At 31.4% G+C, this 27,358-nt stretch overlaps 1 protein-coding gene across 1 annotated transcript in view; it reads left to right on the forward strand.

Moving 5' to 3' along the window:
- The first annotated feature begins 4,603 nt into the window (after positions 1 to 4,603).
- LOC147064540 (phosphatase and actin regulator 2) overlaps positions 4,604 to 27,358 on the forward strand; it is a 588,368-nt gene continuing 565,613 nt past the window's right edge. Inside the window, exon 1 of the mRNA XM_085958439.1 lies at positions 4,604 to 5,113. Within this exon, the coding sequence (XP_085814565.1) occupies positions 5,050 to 5,113 (64 nt within the window). The 5' untranslated portion in view covers positions 4,604 to 5,049. The remainder of the gene's footprint in view (positions 5,114 to 27,358) is intronic.

Below are 27,358 nucleotides of genomic sequence, written 5' to 3' on the forward strand. Positions count from 1 at the left end.
TTACTAATGATTATACAAACGAACAATATTTAACCGCGAATTCAGATATATCTAAAATATACCTGACAACTTGTAGGTATACCTACCTATAATGAAAATTTATTTCGAAAATCTGCACGTGCCTTTGCTGGTCACGGTCGTCGAAGGGCAATGGAAGTAAACCAGACATCGCGTAACCAGATACAAAAATAGTCCTGTTAAACCTTTTATGTTAATTAATACATTTTGTTTATACTTTCAATACCAAATATATCGATTGATTTTTAAAACCGGTATTTCCGTATCGAAAAATTCTATGATACCGGTATTGAATTCCCTAATTGCAACAACATTATATAGAGACAAAAATATCTATGACAGTGTTATAACATTGCGTTTTAAAAATGTAATAAGACCGAATGGCACAATTTTTACACATTTTTCTCGTGAGCTTAAATACCGTTCTTGTTTTAATAATAGGCCGGCATCGGTGGACGTAAAGCTAGCAGTAATGCGGCTTCGAAACGTCAGGCTCTCTCCCGCGTGAAAAGATCGCGCCAGCCAGTGTTGTGCTAGTCTCGCGCGAGCGGCGTCGACCTTATTCGACTTTCTCTGCGATAGCGTCGCGGCGCCCTCCTCCGCGATATGTAAATCGTACATGGGCATTTTCGCCAAAGTTTGTACATTGCGTTTTTGGCATGTCCCATGACTTTGATTGATTTTTTCATAGTTATTATATTATAAAATGTTGGAAAGTTATGTACTTTTAACATGCAAATTTATTAATTTACTCTATTCAATCAGTTAAATACAACTATCTGACCTGTATATATTTTTAATTGATTATTTAGATCGAAAGGTAGTGCGTTTTTACCATGTCCCACCCATAAATTCAAATAAACAAAGTCTGATTTCGTCATTAATTTTGAGTGTGTAAAATTAAATTCGTAGTGTTTTCAACAGCTTACATTATATATTTTTGGAAAATATATAGTTTTTTCGTAAATTTGTACCAATATTGAAAAAAAATCACGTTTAAAGTGTGTCCCAGGATATTTGAAAAAGTGGAACTCCACATTCCGTTACCACGATTTTAGCATGAAGGCGAAAAATTTTCACTATAAATATGTTTTTTTTTAATGTAGCAACATTTTTGTATAACACTGATCGCCATGTACACTTTAAATTGTTGGTGTGTGTCGGTATCGCTATCGGAACAGGTTGCTTTCTGGGTTGGTCATTTAAGAAGTTCCACTACTGTTACCACGATTTATAAGGTAAGAAAACACATATTTCTATTTCACATACTACACATATGGAGCTTATCTTTCATACTACAGATATAATAAAACATATCGCAGGTTTAACAATAAAACTAAGCTAAATTTTGGCTTCAAACACTTCTGAAACAGAATCCGTTACTTCCACTCCGAAACTATATTGGTGGTAACGTATATGTGGAATGTAAAAGTAACGAAATGGCATGCATAAAGTTGGGTTTACAGTGTGTGTTTAGTTCTTCATAGATTATAAAAAAAATTATTTTGTCTGTTCGTATGAAAAACAAAAATATTTTCATTAAAAAATATAAAAAATAACCTGACTATAATATAATAATATAATAAAGATTAAAAAAGTATGTGATATGTCTGAATACGCAAAAATAGCGCACATAAAAGTATGGAGATAAAAAAAAACAACAGAAGGAAAAGAAAAAACACCAGACTGAAATAATTGCGAGACAGGCACTGGCTCTGTCATACTCTTTCTGTTATACGCCACCAAAATTTTAAAACTTCTCCATACATTTTAGGCATAGAAATTTATAAAAATGTATGAAAAAGTATTTTTTTGTCACGTTTAACAGAAATGTGTACTCGATTAGATTTAATACCTAGAACTGTAGGTATTCACGAAATGTCAGAAAAGTACGTCTTGATTACAATCAACCTGTATAGCTACATTTTATGTTGATGAATACAATTAAATTTCAAGACAACATAAAGTCGAACTTGGTTATTACGAGGAAGATGGGACCGACTGAATTTGCTTGTTATAAGCGTTACTCGTTATATCAGAGAATAGGTATTTTTAAATGAGCATGTCACATTACACAAAAAGCCGAAAATAAAAAATTTGGAAACCATCGTAAAAATCCCCGAAACGAGCATGGCATTCATAAACTACAAAAGAAGTTGTTTATTGTAATTAACGCTGGTAGGTACCTACGGACTTCACAAACCTTGGATTTTTCAACCATATGCGTGGATACTTTTTTATTATTGTCGGTGAAACACCAATAAGGTAGGTACTTAGACACTTTACTAGTGTCATAAACGTAATCCGACCCCGGCGGCATCCTGTCCAATCGGATTTTATTGCTTAGGGTCGAAATGTTTTAAAACGGTCGACACATTAACAGTATTTTAGCTCGGTATATCCGATAAGTTGCTCGTTATAACAGTGAAAGAATTAAATGTATGGCGAAAATCATAAACCAATTGTCAACAAATGTTTCGTTATTACATCCGAGATCTCGCTATGTCAGAGATCGTAATAACCGAGTTTGACTATAATTATTTTCGTAAAAGTTATATACTCCGTGCCGCGCTAGGAACTCGCGTCTGAATCCCTTGCTGATTTTTTTTTTCATATATTGTTAATTTGCTTAAAAATATTTTTTATCTGAGTTACAAATAATATAAATGCCAAATAAAGTTATGGTAATGTATAGTGTGTCAAAATTATTACCTACCTTATTTTACAAGTATTGTGAAATTTATTATAAAATATGTCTATTTTAGTGATTAAGTTTGATTTGTTTTGTTATTTTGACGCACGTTGAATATTTATCTGTCTATCAAAAAATTCAAATAAATTTCATAAAACAAAAATTTGTTTTTATGGTAACATGTAACTTAAGCTTTACAAATTACACTCCGTTACCATTTCGTTCCATTCCGAAAATGTCCCCAAAAAAGTTGAACGTTAACTATTTTTCATTTGATTATTAAATAACGAAACTTATTTATTTTTCCAATAAAATTTAGTAAAAGTGATTATTGTCTTTAAAAAAATAGCAGAACGAACATTGATTGGTTTTTTCAAATACTAAAGGAAAAATGCTCTGCCATTATAGACATAGGGTAACGGAGGGGAACGAAATGTGCCCAAGAATTAAAATTCAATAATATTTTTTGACTATTTGTAGTTTTATTTTGAAGTGTATGGTTTTTTTAATCTAATAGAGCTCTTTTAAGTGATAAAAAGTGTTTCATTCATGTTTTAAAAGCTAAGTTTCGTAGTCACGGAACGGAAACTTATTATGCCCAATTTCATAATAAAAATGATATAAATATTGTATTAATCAATATTTTGCTGAAAAATTGCTATCACCAATTCAGCAATAGAACAAGGAATCTGCTAGCTATATAAAAATGGTTAATTTGAGTGAAAAAATAATATTACCCAAATTTCAAACATGTACAAACTTTGGCGAAAATGCCCACATGCAGGCGTCTCGATTGAAAACGTACACTGATATTAATCGCAAAGTCGGTGCCGTTAAACAGTTTCACGCGCAGTTTGCTAAGTAATTAAAAAACTTTCGCGCCAATAAAAAAACATTTAATCAATCCCCGTACTCTAAACTAATTTACAAAACTTTGTTTTGAACTGTGTTTTGTGAATATTATTTTTTAGACAAAATAATAATTCACACCTAATAAATAGTGTACTTCGTGTCAGTGTGGTGTTATTAAAAACAATGTAGGTTAGGTTAGTTTTTGATTAAATATTTCAAACCCGAAATGCCCATGTGTTTCTATTTAAAGTACAACTAAACGAGAATGTATTTGATTTTTATGAACATATTCGTACTTAAATGAAAAAAAATAAACATTTTTTATTAAAATATACGTTATTTGAATTAAGTAAAAGATTTTTTCTATAATTTTCTTAAACTTTTATTGACACATTTAACACATTTCAAATGGCTAATGCGTGTTATTTAATGGTCGTCATTAAATTTTAAATACCGCGCGTGGTGGTCAAACACAATTTATTTACAAATGACCAAAATAATATAAGCAATCAATGGACAAAAAAAATGCATTAGAAAGATATTTTATTGATATTGTTTAAAATTGACAAATAGTAACACTCAAATCTGATTTTTATTCGCGAATATCCAAAGAGTGGAAACATTTTAAGAGTGAGACTTATTTTAAAATAATATTAACGTTTTACTTTAAAAATACACAGCGTCGTGTATTTAGAACGGTCTATCTTCGTTTGATGACACATTTAATACATTTTTATACGCTGGAGCCAAACTGGTTTTTATATCATCGTCCGCAATAATAATAAAGCAAATATCTGGCTAGTTTTTTTATCACATTCCTTAACAATAAATTATGAATTCTACGAACAATATAAATACCAATTTAGTATTATTATTTTCATATAAAAGTTTATTGATTTTGAATATTGGCATCGCTACTAATAACCGAAAAAAAGCGCGAATATCGTCTGGTATCAAATGTAGAAATATCCCGTATATTATATATTGGATAGTTCTATCTTTGATACTAGATATTTATTTGGCTTGTAAATATTTGTAAAATAGTTACAGTGAGCGAATTTATGAATGAGTCATTACTCATTTCATCATGACCCGTGTTAGACATGCGCTCATCTAAATGATACTTTAATTTTTCACTTAGTAATGCCACAGGAATGATGTTGATCGCTTGATTACTCTTAACCAGCCTTCCATAGAAGTTATATTTTTTTTCTTCGACAAAAAATACTATCTTATCTTCTAACGAGCTTAATGTGACTTTTTGAACGTCCGTACTGTGATCGTTTTAAATTAGCTTATAAAACGTTTTATAATAAATCGTGATAATGTGAAGTTTTTCTAATCTTATTTGTTGTGGTGAAAATCTTTAAAATACGACATGAAAACATAGATTCCGTGCTTGTAAACAATCTGTTTCATTAATAGTGATTGTATTGTGTAGTCTGGGATAATGTGTAGTTATTTTGGATTTTGGAAGACGTTATAAGATGAACTCAAAACAAGTAAAACGTGGAGCCAAACACAAAACTGCCACGAAATTTTCTCACGAAGGTAAGAAACATTTATTCAGAATCTAGGTACATGCTTGTTCTTGGATAGACCAATGCGAATTATTCTAACCACCTGCGAATGTTTCGCATTGTCCCTGTGACGTTCTTATCGGCTGACAGGCTAGATCAAAATAAATTTGCGCGATAGTCTTGCATTGAGCGTTCGAATTTGCAGCGAAAGGCGCATAAGTTAATATAAATGATTTGAGTTATTATATTTATATGAAGACTGCATATAATTGGCGAAGGGTGGAGGTAGGCTGTTAAGATCTGACATAAATAATGCTCACTAAACTTTGTCAGTCAAACGTATGTGTTTTCATTGAACCAAGACTACAATTTGATGTGTTTTTTTTAATTCAATGAAACCCTGCCTAATCCAAGCCATAGTAGATAATAATCAAAAAATATTCATTTATCTATAAAATATCTAAAATTATACCATTAAACCATACATAATTTTAGATATTTTATAGATAGGAGAAGACTATTTTTCGATTATGGTTTGGTTTAGACAGGGTTTAATGAGTTTTAAAAAACCATCCAAGACTATCTGTAAAAATATGTTTCTTAATTCAACGAAAACAAATAAGTAACACTGAATAAGTGTGCACTACTTTGTGACATCGCCCATAGCATACTTAGACTATTATGGTTTGGTTAAGACAGGGTTTAATTGAATTTTAAAAACTAACTAGCACCATCTGTAAATTGTATCCTTAGTTCAGTGAAAACAAATAAGTATGACTGACAAAGTTTAGTGTGCACTATTTATTTTGAATCTTAACAGCCTACATCCACCTCTCGCGAGTGCTGCATATTAAATATGAAAAGGAAAAGATGCTCAAGTCGGTCCACCCATCTATTGGGTACATTGGGCCATCCGACTTGGTCGCCCTAGCGGCCAATTTTATTGCTATTAAAAAAAATGTGGCGTCTAATTGCGAATGTGAAGATCTTTTCACATAGAACGTTCGTCAGTTTTGTAACAGTTTTTGCCGTTGTAGTGTACATACAAGGTGTGAATACATAAATCATACCAATATTTACCGGCTACACTTCTAACATTACAAAGTCGATTATTAATATGTCTTCTATTTTACTCTAACACATATTGCGGAGATTATACGCGTGCCAAATGCTTTCCCACTAGCACTTATGGTTAGTTTTTTTTCAGGCCTTAGATACATATGTTATACTGTGCTTCTAATGTATATTTAGTTACCAGTACAACATTCATAAATATGTATTATTGATAAAATAAAAAATAATTAAATTAAAAATCATAATATTATGTTTGCACTCTTTTATGATAAGTAACACAACGTTTTTTACGTAGGTTCATTGCGTTATCTAAAGAATTTTCCGGTACAAATATTATTGCAGTCAACGTGATCTCTTGATTTTGTAAAACAACAGTGCAAAAATAAATTCTATTAATACGACGAATAAACTTCTGGTGCGAGAAATCTCCTTCCACACTTCATTAAGAAATTGCCAGATGTGGATTAATAAACGATTGCTAGTCAATTAATGTAATATTACGTACCTACGTAAATAATGTAATAAATTAATTTTTACTTCTATATGCACTGTGAGTGAATCCCGCAATGTGTAATGCAAAAACATATAAAAAAGGACGACTGTCAAAAAAATTAAATGAAAAATTTCTACTCTTACAGTTACAGCACTGTTTCAACTTGGGTATGTTGGGTATCTACCAGATATTGATTAATAAAATACATTGTATTGAAATATCCATAAATTATTTATGTTATGTAGTGTACCCTCTACAGTAGGGAATCCAATCCCGACCCAAAATTTTGATCCAGGGATTTCGGGATTACAATTTTACGATAATAAACGGATTTATTATTTTTCTGATGTTAATACGATTGCGTATGGCAGCAAAAAATGATTTATTATACGTAAGCATCCGGCGATTTCCCCTGTGACATGTGGAGGTCAACATAATGATTTTGTGCACATACCAATTGATTATGACTGATAAAAAATCAATCCCGAAAGTTTCGGGATTATGTTTAAAAATCCCGGTATTCATAGGTATCGAAAATTGTACGGGATTGGATTCCCTACTTCACATTATATACAATTACTTTAATCTTTTTGAATATCTTGAAAAATTTATATAATACGGGCATAACTGACTGATTATTATTCATATATTTTAATTAGCGTGTTTTAACATTTTTTATTGTTAATAGAGCTACATAATTAATTTTATCTAAATTTAATATTAAATGCTGTAGTGCCAAAAACAGGTGGTGCAATTTTAGTGTTAATTAGCGTCAATTAAAATAAAGGAATAATATAAACCTAATCGCATATTGTATAATATGGCGATAGCAAGCTAAAAATTGGAAAACAAATTTAAAAAAAAATACACTTGAAAACAAATAGCAAAAACAAGTTCACATGAAAAGTCACTATGGAACCGGCAAAGCATTAATACACCACCTCCTGTCTGACTTGGTGTACGGCTGAATCACATTACACACGAAAAGTGGGTACTCTTTAAAACCCTACTTATTTCGGAGTCAGTTACGTACACTATAATATTTGCGTGAAAGCCTAAAGCCAGGAAGCTCCTCTAGATTAGGCTGGAGTTGCTCACGCCCGATGCTTTCCAATCACGTGGCCAGGCATCCTCCTGCTCTCTTACTTATGCATGATTGCATAGTATTATGTATTTACCAACTGACATATTATTTTTGTTATCAATATACATATTATATACAATCTCTATATAAATTCATAATACTACTTCTTTTATCTAATTAATTACTATTATCAATGACATTTCCTGTTAACCTGTGCGTTTAAATATGCCTAGGTTTTACTTTACACGATAACGTCATATTGGTACACCTACGTAAGTTTTTCAGCAATCTTTTATATAAGTATGGGACTAAAATATCATTTAACACTATTAAATGAAGTGTTACGATACAATCCTATAGTACCTATAATATTATTTTTTATTTGTAACACACATGTATGATAATGGTATTACGAGTAGGTACGACCGAAATACTTATCGATCAATTTACGTTACATATTTAATATTAATAATGGTATCTATACTATTATGCTACCTCAAGTATGATATTAATATGTCTGTATGTACTTGTCACGTTGCAAATATACATAATCAAAAAATAGGTAGGTATATGGATCAGCAATTTGAAAAAGAGGGACGATTGGTTTTCTCTTTTACACCAACGGCAGAAGAAAAGAGATTTATATTCCTATGACTCGGTCACTTTAATCTTGAATGCACATATGGACGGATCTCTTTGATGAACAGTTTACCTTGACGGTTGCCTCTCGGACGGTATCCAATTTTATATTCAGTATGTCATTAGCTTCATTTGGATTTTTTATAGAATCAGTGAATATCAAAAGACGTACATATAATATAATGTTTTTTTTTTTAATTTCTCTGTATTTGCGAACATTGATCACGAGTCTCCATTGTTATTATATACCATGTCTCTATGTGTTTGACCTTTCAATAATTAATTGTTAACTCTCTAAATTACAGTGTTTTCTTTACATCTACACTTACAGTATTTAATCATGTAAATATTTAGATCACGCTTCGTGTCCTAATTACTAACATATTATACACCTACGAGGAGTGCTTATTTAACATTTTTTATATTCTACTTATATCCATTTTTAAATACCATGTTGCAGGGATGGCGAACCTTTTTACGTACGCGTGCCAAAATTTCCCAAATATATTTTTTTAGACTGTCTGGCGTGCCGAGCAGTTTTCGAGTAGTTAGAACGGGGAAAAAATGAAAAAAAAATAGTTGTAAGATTTTTTTTTAAAAAGTTCAAAAATTTTAATATTTAATTGAGATACTTAGTTAGGTTCTTAACGCACAAATTCACGCTAAAATTGCTCGGATCAGATGAGGCGACGCGGCTTGTAATATTATTATGTATGACGAATAAAACCTAAGGACCGATCTATGCAATTTAAATTAATTATAATGCTTATTCTTGAGGAGTATCGACCTGTTATTTTTTATACAGTGCGATCTGTCGTTTATGTTTGAATTTCGTCGTTTCCGTTTGCGCATCGATTGATAAATATTATTCGGAAAAATATTATTAAAAACCGAAGAAAATACGTCTTTTCAATATTATATAATATGTATATATTTAAGTAGGTATTTGTAAAACTTTTTGTAGACAAAAAATATTTTTTAAAATATATCAATTTTTTTCTCTTCAACATAATACATTCGCGTGCCATAGGTTCGCCATTCCTCTCATATTGATTCAAGTTTCACTGATAGTCAAATCCACGTGACAGCGCGATCACACGCACTAATATTAAGAATCATTTAATTAATCTTACTTTAACCGTTTTAGCATTCATTCCTCTTTCTTACACATCTGCTTTAGTTTTATTTATTTACGAACACAATATGAACATTACATTTTTTTACCATGACATAATCCACAATAGTATTCTACATCATAAGTATCATTTTATGATTTCCTTTATAGTGTTAACTGTCAATTCATGGTGGAACTGCATTGTATTATTTGATTAATTATTTGTCAAATCAAATAATATCATTTTATGATTTTATTATAATAATAATATATATATATATATATTATTATTTTTCTTTATATACCATCATCTATATATATATATATACGAAGGTTGGCTATCATTGTTGTAATTTCCAATTTACACATTGCGACTCTGAAAAGTGACCCTGTTTTCTTCTTATTTTGTTCTCTAACTTTACCCGTATCACCACACATACGACAGCGATTTTATTTGATGCAGATGACAAAATCTATTCGTTAGAATGTTAGATGGTTTAAAAAAAGGCCTCGAAACAGTTCAAACCAGTCACTCAATTATTAAATTATACCGAAATCTTAAATGTTATTTTAATTTGATCAGTCAGTCCGTCGTGCATCTCACTAAATGCGCTACATAATATTATTTTGTCATTTCTCATCATATGGCCAAAGAACTCGAGTTGCCATGTACTAACAATAATTTTATACATCACGGGGTTGTTAATTTTGAGTAGGTATTTCTGTGTTACGTATTCCTTGTTCATATGATACCCTGAGAATTCTCCGGTGAACCCACATTCCGAGAGATTATATCATTACTCATTAGTTCAGTGTGAGTCCATGACTGCGCTGTATGTAAAAATAGGGACGACACAAATGCTGTCTATTTTTTTTTTACTGTTTGTTTACAATGTGTAATAAATATTCTTGCAATACCTAATGGTTATATAAATTCAGAGTTTACCGCAAGATCAATTTATAAAATAGAATTCACATTCACTACATAATGTGTTAAATCGTTTTAATCAATTTGAAGTCAAACTTTCTATGTAAATACGCGGTAAACACCAATTGATTAAATCTAATTAAATTCATCGAATCAAGATACAGCAGATCAAATTAACTTATTATTCCATTTACTTAAAAACTTAAAAGTTACACAATTTTCGCGTATGCTACTCCGGTAAGTACCTACTCGTACATAGTTAATGGTTGCCTACCACAGAACAGATTAATAAAAATATAATTCTGATAGGCTTTGAATGTGTGAGTGTCCTAGGAAAATAAAACACACATTATAAAAGTGCAATAATATGTGTTGCAACTTTCAAATACACCAATATTGAATGAGCGTCAGTGCATAAACCAAGAGCAGTTATCAGAACGAGGACACGCTTAAAATGACGTATTGTTGACACGTGTTTAAGTTTATTTCATATTATTCCACACTCTAGATCCGTTACCTGTTACTCCACACCCGTTAGGTATTTCAGTTACCATTAATTCTGTGTTCTCTGCTGCTTACTCTATGTTGCATATAATATATCAGGTATATTGAATTGATTTTGAATACAATATTAATTGTAATTTGTGGATGGCTGTTACTGTATAGCATGGGTGGCCAACCCGCGGCCCACTGTGTGTCAACTTGTGGCCCGTGGAGCAGTGAGAAAATAAAAATAATATCAAATGCTCCCGCTAGATGTGCTAATTTCGCAAATTGAGATTCGATATTAGCTCAAGATTTTAAAAAGCACCGTGTGCTTTTTGCTGCATTTGCAACGCCATTCTTCGTAGACGTGAATTTATTACCGGGAAATTTACAAATGGAACATTGTGAAATATGTTGCGATGAACAGTTAAAGGAGAAATTACATCAGGTTGGTTTGGAAGAGTTTTACAAAACATATTTGGATAAGGAGAATTTTCCTGTATTTTACAAACATATGATGATGACTTCGCTATTTGGAAACACTTACACGTGTGAACAGCTTTTTAGTCGGATGAAGCATATCAAATTCCGAGTGAGAACACGAATCACTGACGTGCATTTGGAAAACTGTTTTCGATATTGGTGCACTTAGTTCTGCCAAACAAAATCAAACTTCTCACTAAAATTTACTATTTTTATATTATTTTGTTTATTTTTTATAATTTAAAAAAAGTGTAATCTAATAAATATGTTTGATTTTCATTTTTGTTTTATATTAATAAATATATAATATATATTTCTTTTTTGTTTTGTATAATAAAAAAATCGGTTGGGCGGCCCGGTAGGAAATCTCATTTTTAGAATCTGGCCGGGCTGCTGAAAGGTTGGCAACCCATGCTGTATAGTGTTTTATATATTTTTTGTGTTGCTATGTGGTTTCATTGATAAGTTTATGTATAGGATAAGTACATATGTGATGAATAGTGTACAAGAGTTTTTTTTATTGAGTATTGCTACAATATAAGTTTAATTAGGCACATTTATTCCTGATGCTACACCCTTCTATTTCTGTCTATATTCAATGTAAGATTCGACTTTTATAATCATCTACCTGTGGTTATTTTCGCATGTGGAGATAAGCGTCATGTCAAAAACGAAATTGAGTTGTAATCAGGTATTATACGAACAAATAAAAATAGAGTTAGGTTGAATTTTCACAAGATTATGTATGTAGGTACTTTACAAAACACCGATAAGATTTCTCGAGATATCAAGTATAAAGATACCACATATCTATCAAGTGAGTGTTAGTACTAAATCTAATCTTACATGTAATTGGCCAATGTATGTAAAAATCGTATCACGTGATTTAAACAAAGTTAGTGGCGTATTTTTGCCACTTTATAGTCTATTAATTATATTAAATTTTAATTTCAATACATATAATTTTATTTATTATTATCGGTATTGAACATGGATTACCCATTTTTTTCATTTACATTAACCTGATTATTGCCAGTGCCAAGTTAACTCGTCAAAGCATGTACATATTATGTTGCGTCAAGCCATGTTCTTGTAAAATAGCTTCTGAATAAATTATATATTTTATAAACAATGTTTAAGTACCTTTTTAGTGTGCAAATATTCACGATAAACTCGAGAAACATGTTGATTTGATAAGTTTTTAAAAATATGTATCATTCTGTTTCATATTATTAAGGGATTTATTTTATTCCAAGAATAGATGGCCTATAAGTGTCAACCTAGTAAAAATTGGCTGTCAATGAAAAGTTTTATTTCATAATAGTGTCGTTTGTATTTTTATAAATACGAGAAACGATTCACATAATTTCAATACGCGACTGTTTGCGATCGTCATTAAATAATGTGAATTGAGCACAATACTGTTTTCTTTTCTATTTCAAATTGGTTACGACCAGGAATTGACGGTCAAATTAAATTCAAGCAACGTAGGTATATCGCACGCAGGTCCACCGTCGAATCATTTTTTTTTTGTCATATGTGTGTTTATAAGTCTTCAAATTATATTTTTTTTTATTAAAAAAATGGTATTTTAATTTTGTAGGCATAAAAATATTAAGCGTACGTCTCTGAAAAAACCTTATCAATTGGTGGTTGACATGTTGTAGATATCACCAGTGTTTCGTGTATTCGGTTGTTTCCACGATAGTCATTTTTCTTCAGGATACGGGGGCATATTAATTTGAGACTTTATGTCTTTATTTGAATTGATTTCATACATTCTGTTTAAATCAAAAGTTTTAGAGGTGTCAGTGTGAATAAATTTGTGACCAACCCAGTGACACATTTGTTATTAACAACCAACTCATTTACTACAAGTTAATTTGTAAATCTAATAACTCCATATATATTAAATGTTTATTTAGTGACGATTATCACATTACGTTTAATTTTTGAAAAATGGTGTCAGAAATTAATTGTGTTATTCGAAAATAAAAATATTTTGTAGTGATTTTTATATCAGTGTATATGTTTCTATAAAGGTGTGATAGTTTGATAAATGTTCTGAAAATGGATCAAGGCGAATCTAATTCCAGTGTAACTTCTGTCAATGAACAAGAAGAAGATGACATAGGTATTTTTAAACTAAACATTTTTCATATTAAATTATCATAAAAATATTATAAACATTTTAATCATATACTTTTCTTTTATCATAGTAGATATTCTTATATTATATAAGCTGCTTTCTGAACAGGCTAAAATATTTAATGTTCATGTTTAAAATTCATCGTTGTCAAAGGATATTTCCTATTTCAGCAGATCTATTCCGACTACGTAACACCATAACATATTTTTATGGATCGCAGATAACAACACTGTGTTACGGATGTATTCCATGTAGAAAACGGTTAGCCAAAATACCATGTTACCGCGTGAACATTGAGTTAGTGCAGGGGGGGGGCAAACTTTTTGGATGGAGGGCCAAATTCAAGAATTCAAAATTAGCGGCGGGCCGCAAGTAAAATACCATTTTTAGATATACACTATTTATTATCACGAACAATAAACAATACAAAAAAATTAATGAGAAGAATGAAACTGTTGTACATTTTTTTAAATTCAGGTGTTAATTTTGTATTTGATATCCTTAAAACTGCTTGTAAATGGGCATCGAAGATATTTGATCGTAAAGGATTTTTATTGATGTTCATGATCGAAAGTATTTGTTCACATAATATATCGGTTGATCCAAAAATAACGAACATTTTTCTTGCATAATCTTTAAGTTGGTCGAATTTGTCTGAATTAAGGGCATTGTAAAATTTGGAGATTTCTTCACGACGATGCAATTCTCTTAAATCAGTGTCACACTGCACATCGATAATCTCAAGTTGTAGCTCTGTCGGTACACTATCAATATCTATTGAAAATGGATCGCGTACTATTGCTAAACTTGTCTCAGTTTTTCGGAAGTCACCAAATCTTTGTGAAAAATCGTCATTCAGAGCTTTAATAATTTTACCATATTCTTCAAATTTATATTCTGGTATATTCACCAACTTCAAAGTTGGAAAGTGGTCCACGTTGTTATTCAATATTTGTCGAAGGAATAACTTGAGTTTTAATTGAAATCCATTGAAACTTTTTACCATATCATGGGCATAATATATTTATTTTCCTTGCAACGCGGAGTTAAAAGTATTTAAATGTGCCACGATGTTCAACGTAGAAAATAGTGGTTACATAATGTGAGACGAGACGCAAAGAAGACGTACTGAGATAATACATTTACGAAACAACAAATTCTTCAAATTTTAATCTATTGTCAATATTTTTTAAAAATATATAAAAAAAGTTATTCGTAATCAGAAGTACAATTAATGATGGCGGGCCACATGCGGCCCGCAGGCCGCAGTTTGCCCACCCCTGAGTTAGTGTGTTACACACTTTGCACACTCGCGTCTATGAATTTCTTGAAAATATTTTTCGTAATAATGACAGATGGCTAGCTTATCTAATTAACAAGGCCGGCAGAGGCGCTGTTAACAAGCGTTATGTTTGATGTTTCATAACACCGAGATACCACTTGAAATACATCATATCATATTATGGCAATTTTTCATTATTTAGGGGATATTTGTGCAATTTTTTTATATCATCTAACTAGGTTTCCCTAGTTCTACCTCAGTTTTTTTTATGAAATTATGTATTGAATCTAAATATTTTATGCGAGATGGGGATATAATAAAGTAAACTTTTGAAGTTGAAAGATTTATGAACTGATGGATTAAAATATTACAATGTATATTGAGGAAAGAGCAAATCGAAAATAGCAATTTTAAAAGTACCTTAGTATTTCTCACTTACGACAAAATAGAAATTGGGCGACGAACGGCTATTAGGTGTGGCTGAGCAACAATATTTGAATACAAACGGTGTTTGCAACCAATATCAGCTATTAATCTACTAACCCAGTGTGTTCCAATTTTTTTTCGAACACTAATAAGTTCAATTATTGTGTTATTTTAAGGGGGGACATGCTCGTCGAAGGTCAAAATTGAGTTTTTATTGTATTTTCAAACCATGATTCTGGACACTCCTTAAACGTTGTAGATAATTTATTTATATCATTTTGAAGCCTTATTATCCTTTATAGTTATTTTGAACATTTGATGACTGTATAAAGTATTTTTGTTACATAAAATAGTATTCTTTTAAACCTCTCGCTCTAATGTTTTAGAATATAGTCATACTTCGGTACATAACTGTGCAGTGGTGTTAAGATTTTTTACATTTATTAATTTTTAAACGCATTTATGAAACCATTAGTATAATTTATTACGAGATAATTTTTGTAAAATATTCACGATAAAAAATTATATTGATAATCTCTGTGATCCCAAATTTGACAAGAATTAGGCATTTTATTATTCAAAAAATCGGCAAGATTAACACATTTGAAGATAGTTTTAAAGATATTTATTATAAGCTATGTCTTTGACCATTCAAGTGTGATAAACATCTTATGAATAATGATTGCTTTATAATAATTATTGACCTAAGAATAAGGTAGTGTTTTTTTGAAATACGCCATTTCTTTTGTCATTCCCCAGTGATTAAGCTACAACATACGGCCGTAGCCATAAATTGACAAACTATAATTAAAGTAGGGAGAAAAATTATGTTAACGCGCGTGTTTGAACATGTACCTAACTGATTTTTTTTTTATTTTTTTTTAAATGGTACATGTTCAAACACGCGCGTTAATATCATTTTACTCCCTACTTCAATTATAGTTTGTCAATTTATGGCTACGGCCGTATGTTGTAGCTTAACCACTGGGGAATGACAAAAGAAATGGCGTATTTCAAAAAAACACTACCTTATTCTTAGGTCAATAATTATTATAAAGCAATCATTATTCATAAGATGTTTATCACACTTGAATGGTCAAAGACATAGCTTATAATAAGTATCTTTAAAATTATCTTCAAATGTGTTAATCTTGCCGATTTTTTGAATAATAAAATGCCTAATTCTTGTCAAATTTGGGATCACAGAGATTATCAATATAATTTTTTATCGTGAATATTTTACAAAAATTATCTCGTAATAAATTATTCTAATGGTTTTATAAATGCGTTTAAAAATTAATAAATGTAAAAAATTTTAACACCGCTGCACAGTTATGTACCGAAATATGACTATATTCTAAAACATTAGAGCGAGAGGTTTAAAAGAATACTATTTTATGTAACAAAAATACTGTATGCAGTCATCAAATGTTCAAAATAACTATAAAGGATAATAAGGCTTCAAAATTATATAAATAGATTATCTCCAACGTTTAAGGAGTGTCCAGAGTCATGGTTTGAAAATACAATAAAAACTCAATTTTGACCTTCGACGAGCATGTCCCCCCTTAAGCAAAAATTTATTTAACAATTTCGGTTTGTCGTGAAATCCTAATTAGTTTTAAAGCGTGTCACTTAGTCAAAAAGGAGAATTAAAAATCATAATAAACGACATTTATTCTCAAACAAATTATTAGTCGTAGTGTAGCAATATAATTCTGCTATTTGTGAGAATTGTTTTATGAAGCCATACTTAGGTAAAGTTATACATTGACTTGTCAACACACAATATTATTGTACTGCCTATATGAGCATTTGTATGGTAACTATTTAAATGCATTATCCACTCTATGACTTTACTTTTCATTTGAATAATAATATGTATGAATTGAGTTTTCCTTGAAGCGCTCCAGATATGAGTTGTCCCCATACAACGTTGTCCCAAAACGCCTTGAAGACCATTCAATTTTTTTTTGCACCTACTTACTATTTACTTACTTCATCCTGTCACGCCTCAGTGTTGGGGCATAGGGGAAGCACAAGGTCGTATAACATCTCTTGGTCCACTCGAAACCTGCAGCGCGTAGATCGCTTTTGTAGCACCACTGCAGAGTGAGTGAAGACGGCCACTGCGACAGAACCTTCGAGCTTGTGCTACAAGGGTACGGAGTGTCGCACAAGAGTGGTGACCTGAAATACATTCCTTATATAGGTACTCTATTCTCATTGCTCACTGGATGTTTTGTATGAAATCGTGGCAGATGGCCCACGTAACGTCCTGAATCAAAGATGGCGGATGTTCCAGGCTTTAGTTAAGAAAATCATTCATGACTCTTTTCACAATTGTTCTTTGAAAATTTAGTACTTTACCTTAGTTTTTCATTGTACAAATATAAACAAAAATCGTCATTAAGGGCCCAAATGCTCAGCGTAGGTCAAAATGGATCTTTTATGGTATTTTCAGAGCATAACCCTGGATATTCCTTAAACGTCGTAGATAATCTATTTATATAATTTGGAAGCCTTATTATCCTTTATATTTATTTTAAACATTTGATGACTGCATAAAGTATTTTTATTACGTAAAATAGTATTCTTTTAAACCTCTCGCTCTAATGTTTTAGAATATAGTCATTTTTCAGTACATCCAGGTGCTAGTGGTGTTAAGATTTTTTAGTTTTATTAATTTTTAAACGCATTTACAAAACCATTAGTAAAATTAATGTTAACATTATTATAGTGACATATTTACGATAAAAATTTATATTTTATAATCTTTGTGATCCCAAATTTGACAAGAATTAGGCATTTTATTATTCAAAAAATGGGCACAATTAACACATTTGAAGATAATTCTAAGGATACTGATTATAAGCTATGTCTTTGACCATTCAAATGTGATAAACATCCTACGAATAATGATTGCTCTATAATAATTATTGACCTAAGAATAAGGTAGTATTTTTTTTAAATACGCCATTTTTATTGGCATTTCCCAGTGGTTAAGCTACAACATACAGCCGTAGCCATAAATTGACAAATAATAAATTAAGTAGGGAGTAAGATCATGGAACGCGCGTGTTTGAACACAAATACTAAGGTGAACTTTAATTGACCACGTATAATGGATTTTACGCTCATAATCGAAAATGACGAATTTGGGGTATATTTGGGAGCTAACCTTAAATACTCTGTTGTAGTAGAGATGTATATGTCATTATGATACCCCATCCCTTTCAACTTTGAAATCAACATTGTATGATCATAATATTAAAACTATCGACCAAGGATACTTGATGGAATTTGAATTTAAATCCATTAGAATTGTATAATCACATAAAATATTTCAATATAATAATATAATGTTATAGTATTGTAAACCATTCGCCTCGATTTCAAACAAAACACTCAGTAAACAATGATTGTAGAGTATATTAGAATATAGTGGCTATTAAATTTCTTCATTCAAAATCCAATGGAGTATTATTTTTATTACATAATATGCCCCAAGCTGACTTTCCCTTTGAACCTTCATATTATATAAATTGATCTATAACATATCGCTTATCAATGCGTACTTATTTATTACATCGCCAAGGACAAATACAATTGTCAGCTTTGCGAAAAGATTTATAAGATATATAAGAAAAAATATTTACTGAACGTATTTTTTATCAAAGCCATTATGTTTGCAAGCTATATGCATACTAACGCCTGTCTTAACAGTTTGTTTACATTTTAAAGAATTGTTTGTTTACGTGAATTGATTGTGTTGCTCTCAGAGACTCTTATAAAAATAATTTATATTTGCTGTACCTACCCATAATATTTTCAGAAAATTATAGCAGCAAACAATATAAATTTAACGATTAGGTATATTGATATATGTAATTTTTGCCTCCCCATAATCAAGTATGCATGCGAAGCATATACTAATGATATTTCTGGTATATCATATAGTATAGTAATATTAATTAATATATAGTTAATACTATAATACTTAGTAATACATAATAATACATAGTTAATGCCCTCTGAAAACAGACAATGATTTCAAAGATAGTTATCAGGAACATGCAGGTTAATACTATCAAGAATGGCAGAGTTCTTATTAATACCGCGTAAAAATCGGAAAAAATACATGGCCAAATATAAATATCTTCTAGAGATTAAACTACAGTACCTATGTAAACCTATCTAAGAGATATCCAGTAGGCATAAAGCCCACCAAAGCGGCGCTCGGTGCGCTCTCTACGAAGTAGGCCCCCCTCCCACCCGCGCATTACCCTTCACCTATGTAATAAGGAGCTCAAGGAGCACAAAATAATTATTATTATCAGCGTCTCTCATAACAAAGCAATAAAAATATTATTAAATTTCTCGGGGCTTGTAATTAATATTCACGATGACATCATTCTACCAGCGAAATATCGGACACGCAATAACTAAACAAAGAGTTCACTGTTATTAAATAATGCCTTCTCGCCCGTCTATCGACGACGCTTCCAGGAGCGTGATTTTGTTTGCCGTGTTCAATGAATGGACTACGTTGTATTTTCGTTAATTTTGTGCCGCTGAGAAGCTACACAACGATGACTCATGGGGCGGGCGGGCACAATGCGTCGTCAAATCCAGTGTGCGCTAGCGTATTTGATTACGTTGTATTTTCGATGATTCACATAGAATATGCGCGAGCGCCCCGCAATCCCGCTTTAGTGGACTTTATGCCGTAGGATAAAGATACGGATAGTACCCATATAATCCCAAGTAAAGGAGTCCCAAAAATTTATTTTAAACGCCCTCCACTAGGCTCCACCATAAGATCGTATTTCAACAGATGCGGAGGTAAAAATCGACCTACTCTCAAGCTGGCTTCTAACTAAGGAGTTATAAAGGACTTTTATCTGCTACCGAACGTTGGTTACAATTAAGTTAATAATGTCATTTTATCTAAATTAATTACAGCGCAGTTCAAGCGGAGCTCTGATAAAACGTAGATAAATCAGGTATGTTTCTGAGGTTTTTTCATAATTATGTATTTTTTTATAATAAAGAATCTAACAACAGTATTCGCTAAAAGAAAATCATAATATGCTATTGAAAATACCTGTTAATTATACTTTGAAATCAGACGTCACGTAAAATGTATACGTGAATTTATTAAGTAGATTTTTTATTAATAATAGATTTCCACATGGACATTATTAAGCCAATTTTAATTTCTTACAATATTTTTCATTACATTCTTGGTATTACGTATTATTTGATGTATTCTTCCACTGATTGATGTAGGCGTCTCATCTTGATCTTCATTCTGGTCTGTTTAATTCGACAGTAATAGTGGTACCTATATATAATACATCTTTCAATTTCTGTCTGTCAATGACATCGAAGTAAATCGTTGAGGAGACCTAAATGGTTTCATAAAATGGAGACATCAAAATCAAATTATTGTCGTAAAGCACCGTGTTAACCCGAATTTCTCGACTTTTTTCGTATCTCGAGATTTCAGGATTCTCGAATTTTTTATCGAAAATTCGAGATTTGTTTATTGATTTTTTTTTATACCATCCGGCTTATTATAACCGGTGATTTAAAAAAAAACCGTTCCTTTTTTGTCCATTTCACGGTTTTTTTTAACCAATAAAATTAAACAGCAATTCAACAGTTTTCATTTTTGATCAAAGGAAATTCTCATTGTCGATTTCCTGAGAAATTAAATGTATCGGGCTGAACGATTATCTGCAGGACGCTGCTTAGCCCACCAAAACCTAGCTTTAGAATTATATACAGTTATAATTAATAATAATAAATACACATCATATTATAATAACAAGTGAAATAACAATTATTACAGTAAATGAAAATGACCAACCTGTAAACAATCCGAAATCTCAATGCCTCGTTGGCTCACGGCTCTAATAACAAACCCATATCTCGTATATACGTGACGTGGGTAGCATGATATTTAATTGATACTTTTTTCTTTTTTTATAAATTTACCCGATGTTTTATATGTGTTAAAAATATGAAATAAAATGCCCATAAAATTACTCGTGAAGATGTATATATATCAAGCCCTGTATTTTCTTTAAACCACAAAATAATTATGCACCTAATCCAAATATACCCATTAACGCACATATTATCAACGAAACTATCAATAAAGTATTAAACTTACTAGGTTTTATTCTTCGGATTGCTAAACAGTTCTGAAGGTACTTTATTTCTCTTATTTTCTATTCATAGGTGAGTTCGCTTCTGTCGTGTGGAATCCACAGTACGTTACATACATAAACCGTCTCGAAAGCACGTCAATTTTAAAGCCTACTGTTATGATTTATATAATGAGAGAAACGACACAGTTAATTCTATTTCGACCACTGAATCTTTCGTGGTAGGTACCATCTTTGGAAAGTTGACATTCTCTATCTGATCAGTATTTTCTTTTCAAAATTATCAATGGTTTTGTTGAGTCGCCAAACGTATTCGAAAGGGTGAGTTTCCATTGTCCATCAAGATTTATGCGAAATCAAGCCTTGTACGAAGTCACTCGTAGTGATTCTAATTATGCACAAAACTTTCAATAATTCACCTGTTTCATTTAAACGTGCTATCTACAAAATTTAGTATAATTGACATTAATCGAATTTTAAATGTATGTTTTTTTCCCTTTCTTATTATTTATTTTCTTTTTCTGTTCTATCTTAGATTATTCATATTATGTATTCAAAGATTCTTAACACACATAATTATAGTAGGTATATTATGTTAAAAAATGTAACTTTTTTTTCTATAATTATTCAATATTCTTTCTCATTTTTCTTATGGAATTTATTTATATTTTGTGTTCTTCTTACTTTCTTACTTCCTATCTTCTGTATTATAGTTTATATATGAATTTTTGAATGGATTGTAATGAATATATGAATGAAAATTTGCTGGTTGCAATATCTTTTCTATGATCTGTTTTTATACATATTATTAATCAACGTAACTGGAAATGAAATTAAAAAATAACTTAAATACCCAAAACCACCCTCTACTTAAATCTCACAATGATAGATTTCTGAACATCTTCACACAGTATCACAGAATATCGAAAGACAAACACCGAGTTTCTAAACCGATTTATATGCACTATCAAAAGACTCTTATAAATTCAAATGTATCTGGATAAAGTATACTTTGTAGCCGGGAAATCAAAACTTGAGAAGGAAAATAACGAATGACTCAGGGAAACCGAACTACGTCCGCAGAGAAACCGATGGAATTACGATAAGGGATTATGTAGCTTTATCGGCTTGGATTTAATGCGAAAATACAACCGCAGCTCCTATTATTTAATGCGCCTAAAACTTATACATTGTTGCGTAACAGCATTACGGGCAAAACAAAAACATTGTTAGCGTAACTTTTAACCCTTTTGTTCGCCGCCACGTGTAAAATTCGTGGATAAAATTTGGTAAATTTTCGCAAACTAAATAATAGCATCATAATTATAATGTAACCGTATATTTTGCATTATTCTGCAACTATTTGTTTTAACCAAACGTGTAGACCAGATTATACTTCGTACTTATAAAATATTAGTGTATTACAGTGGCGAATTAAAATTTAGATCATTAAAAAATATTTACACCATTAAATAATCATAAGTATTTAATTTAAGATATTTTGAAAAATTTTATTGAAATTATGTTTCATATAATGGAAATTTAAATTTAAAAACTAACTAATACCTACCACCAGTTTTATTAGTATGTACATATTCATCGCTAACACCCACTATAGCCAATCGAGCGGTTACCGCGTCAGTTCGTGTCGTGAGTTCAGGGTTCGAATCCCTAGTCTGGAAAATTTACATGTTGTTTTTCATTGTATGTTTAGACCCAATAAGCCCAGAAAGTCGCTAACATTCACTTCTCTGCGGGCTTTATAACGAAAGAATTGAAGATTCCGGCAAAAGCAAACCGAGGAGAGACCATCTCGAATCTTGAGCTCGCTGATTATGGAGTCGTTGGAATTTGGTCATCCACGAGATTGTCAGCATCCGCTACCAGCACCACATTTCAAAATCGTCTAGTCGTTGCATTTTATCGTTTAATTCTTAGAGGCATAGGTCTATAACACTATAGTCTATACTCTGTACCAGGGATGGCGAACCTTTTTATGTACACGTGCCAGAATTTCCCAAATATTATTTTTTGACTGTCTGACGTGCCGAACAGTTTTTCGAGTAGTACGAGCAGGAAAAAAATAGTTATAAGAATTATATTTAAAAAGTTAAAAAATTATAAGCAATTGAGTTCACGAGTAATACCTGCTTAGTTTGGTTCGTTACGCACAAGTTGACGTCAATGAGGCATCCTCTCGCTATGGTGGTCTCAAGCATTGTAAAATGATTGTAAATCGATCAAAATCAGAGGTTCGCGACACGGCTTATCCCGCCGCCTGATGAGGTCAGTGCTATAATATTATGTGTGACGCATAAAACCTAAGAACCCATCTATGCAATTTAAATTAATTATAATGCTTCTTCTTCAAGAGTATCAGCTGCCTGATTTTTTTTATACAATGCGATCTGTCATTTATGCATGAATTTCGTCGTTTCCGTTTGATAAATATTATTGGTAAAAATATTATTTAAAACGAAGAAAATACGCATTTTTAATATTATATAGTAATATATATATTTAGGTATTTGTAGAACTTTTTGTAAAAAAAATATCTTAAATTATATTTCTATTTTTTTCTCTTCAACACAAAACATTCACGTGCCATGCAAAATCATCTCGCGTGCCATAGGTTCGCCATTCCTGCTCTATACTATACAAAGACGAAAGATCTTACTGCACGCATATTAGTAATTTTGGTGTTTTTTTTTGCTTTTTCAAAATAACCTTCGTTTCGATATAGCGTTGTTTGCCAATACTATTCTCCTTTTGTATACATTATCTATCATAGTATAAAATGAGCAATATTGAACGAAATAGATTGTGTTCAATGAGAACGATGCAATATGATATCGCATCATGGTATGTGGGAGTGATCGTCGCGAAATTGGACGTTAATAAGGGCGGGCAGTTGATGCTGTGAGTGGTCGACATATCGGATATCCAGCGTTGTTTACCGATTCTAACAGTATCGATTAGAAAACCGATAGTCTATTTACTTGCATTAACTATGTTGTTACCTTTACCAGCCGATTGGCAGTGTATAAATAAAAGTTTATATTGTATTTCGGAATGGCACTGTACTGCTATATTGCAATCACAGACATAACTTTTAGAATTTCGGGATTAAAGTTTTCGGTCTTAATCACGGGATTGGTATAGATGGTGTAATATGCGATAAAATGGATTATAAATATGTGAATAAAATAGAGGAGAGAATGTGTGAATAAGAATATAAATTGGAGAAATTGCAAGTTAAGGGTAGAGCATGATTAGATTTAAGCGTAAATAGTAAAATCGGATAATTGAATTATTCAGGGCCATGAGATCGCGCTGACAAATGTATGCGATTATCAGAGAACTAGCATCTATAGAATATAATAAAAAAAGGAATTTAAATGGACTAAGAGAACTACGTATAAAAGAGACTTGTAAGTGTATGATAAAATTGACTGATAAAAAGGGCGCCAAGTGCTTCCTAAGTGTGTACATAATGAAATACCATATAAATAAAGAAAACACTAGATTTAGAGATAACAATAATTGTTTATTATAGTCTAAAAAACATAGAATTTATTTTGACAAGTATAATAATTATAGAGACATGAAATTATTAAGGAGACTCGGTGATCTTTTTTATGCGAAGACATGCTATTCTACAAAAAACATTATAAATAAAAATAATAGGGTACTCATCTGCTCTGCATCCCTTCAAATTGTAGACACTGAATTTTGGTAATTAATGTTAATAAAAGTTCAATAAAAATGAAAGAAAAACTGGTTTTTAGGTGGCCGACGTCCGACCGGCCATGAACCAAAAGTAGGTTAAGTTGAAAGATCCATCCAGTTGAGAAGTCAGGGTAAAAGTGAACGAGATCGATAAAGGTGCAACCCTCCTGTCCGCCAAAGTACAAGTAGGTATCAGCTCCGGCCGCAGGGTGGGGGTTTGTGTGAAAGAGAATCGATCTTGCCTCCTCTTCTATCGGTGAGAATTTACCTACTCTCAAATTACGTATAGGTACGTATCCACAACGTGACAATGGATTGATTTAAAGCCCAAACACTGCGTAAAAAATCGCGTCTATGTTTAGACGAGCATAGAATCAAATTTTGCTGCAGTTAATTAATCAATAATTATACATTGGCGCGTATCAAACAGATAAGATTTAATATTTTCTATTGCATATGGCCCAACTGCTCAGAATTAATTATATTTTTGCATACTCATCATTAAATCTAACCTCTAAAAATGGTAATACAAGTGGTAATACATTTTGTAGTCAATTGCACCGAAAAAAACGCATGACGTGGCACTGTGGTGAGGTCAATACCCTACCACCTACATGACTTGGCAGGAAACCAATAATTTATAATAACAATGTATCTTGCAACATAATAATGTTGAAGTAGCAGAACAAGCGATTTATGCGAATCAATCAATTTTTAACAGAAAGCTTATTTAGCAAAATAATTCAATAATTATATTATTCAATTATTTATAATGTACCAAACGATTTATCATGATATGCACAAAATTGTTTATATGAAAATCAATTGTGCCTAATAATTAAAAAGTGCTTAATTGTCTAAAATTAAAATCAATTATTTATAATTTACAAACAAGCTATGCATTACACAACAAAGCATGATTATCAAAATATTCAAGTAGCGATAACAACATTTTCTATTGTATCGAATCACTATAAAAACACCCAGTATATGAAAACAATACTGTCAGTCAGTTATCAAAGATTTAACCGTAAGGTTATCGTTCAACTCCGCCCGATCGACTTCGCAATTCACCAGAACTCATACACGTGATTTCACTCAGCTAAATTATAAATCTGTAAACTTACCTGTAATAATTAAATTGATATTTATTTGGAAGGAGATAATAAAACCAGGGTTCATTTAATTCACGCATCACTCTTCTTATTATTGGAGTCAAACCAACCTACCCTCCGGTTCCTTATACCATCTCCTAACAAAAGCACTATCAAGGGATATTGCATGAACATGTCTTAGCCTTAGGAAACACAAAATTAATGTAAACTGGCTTACCCTACCAGGTAAAATAGTACCTATCTATACCAGGGTGAGGATCTATAATATTACAAAATATAGGATAAACTAAAACACATGTTAAATAATATGTTATTTGTGATAGTTATGAATAATAAGCATTAAAGTTTTTCACGTCGTAAGTGAAACGCGCATTCAATATTTGAGAACAGATGGCGCGGTTTGTGTTCCTTGAGCTTTATCGCCTAAAGTAATAAATAAAGCGAACCCTTCTTCAACAACTTGTTTCATGACGACAGGTTTTCACATTTCTATCTTATCAATCTGTTCTGTTATTAGTCCGTCAATAATATCCTATATACTGTCGAACAAGAACTTCTTGTCTACGTGTTAAAACTGTGAATTAATAATCTCCTCCAGTACAGCTAATTGCACTTCCGTTTTCGAATGAGGAACGCCCCCAAATTATTCATTTCATTTTACACTCCCATGGTGTACGGATCTATCAATTTACGTAATTTTAAGTTTTTTATAATAAAAGTATATCTAAAGAAATCAGAAGTGATTTTCAAATTATTATTAGTAAACTTTTGGTTGATTGCGAAGAAGAAAAAGAGTCATATCTAAAAGGCGAGCCCATACAATATTTAAACAAGCCCCTAGCACGCGTTGCCGCCGTTAGGGTACGTCAAAATGCATTGTTGCAAAATGCGATTACAGCGACTTCATGTTATCGTCAAGATCTTGTTATCGGACAGTAGAAGGCAACATTAATGTTCAATGTAACTCAATATCATAGAGCAATATTAATTTACCTTTACATAGCATGGTAGATTCACCATTAGCATCTGTACATGCATACATACGGTCATATCATGTTTTGCCATCTGACTACAGAATTAATCTATCGAAAATTTAAT

Source organism: Rhyacophila brunnea, unplaced genomic scaffold (genome assembly GCF_057557595.1).
Source record: "Rhyacophila brunnea isolate RB1 unplaced genomic scaffold, BYU_Rbru_1.0 scaffold_7, whole genome shotgun sequence".
In the NCBI taxonomy this organism is placed as follows: Eukaryota; Metazoa; Arthropoda; class Insecta; order Trichoptera; family Rhyacophilidae; genus Rhyacophila; species Rhyacophila brunnea.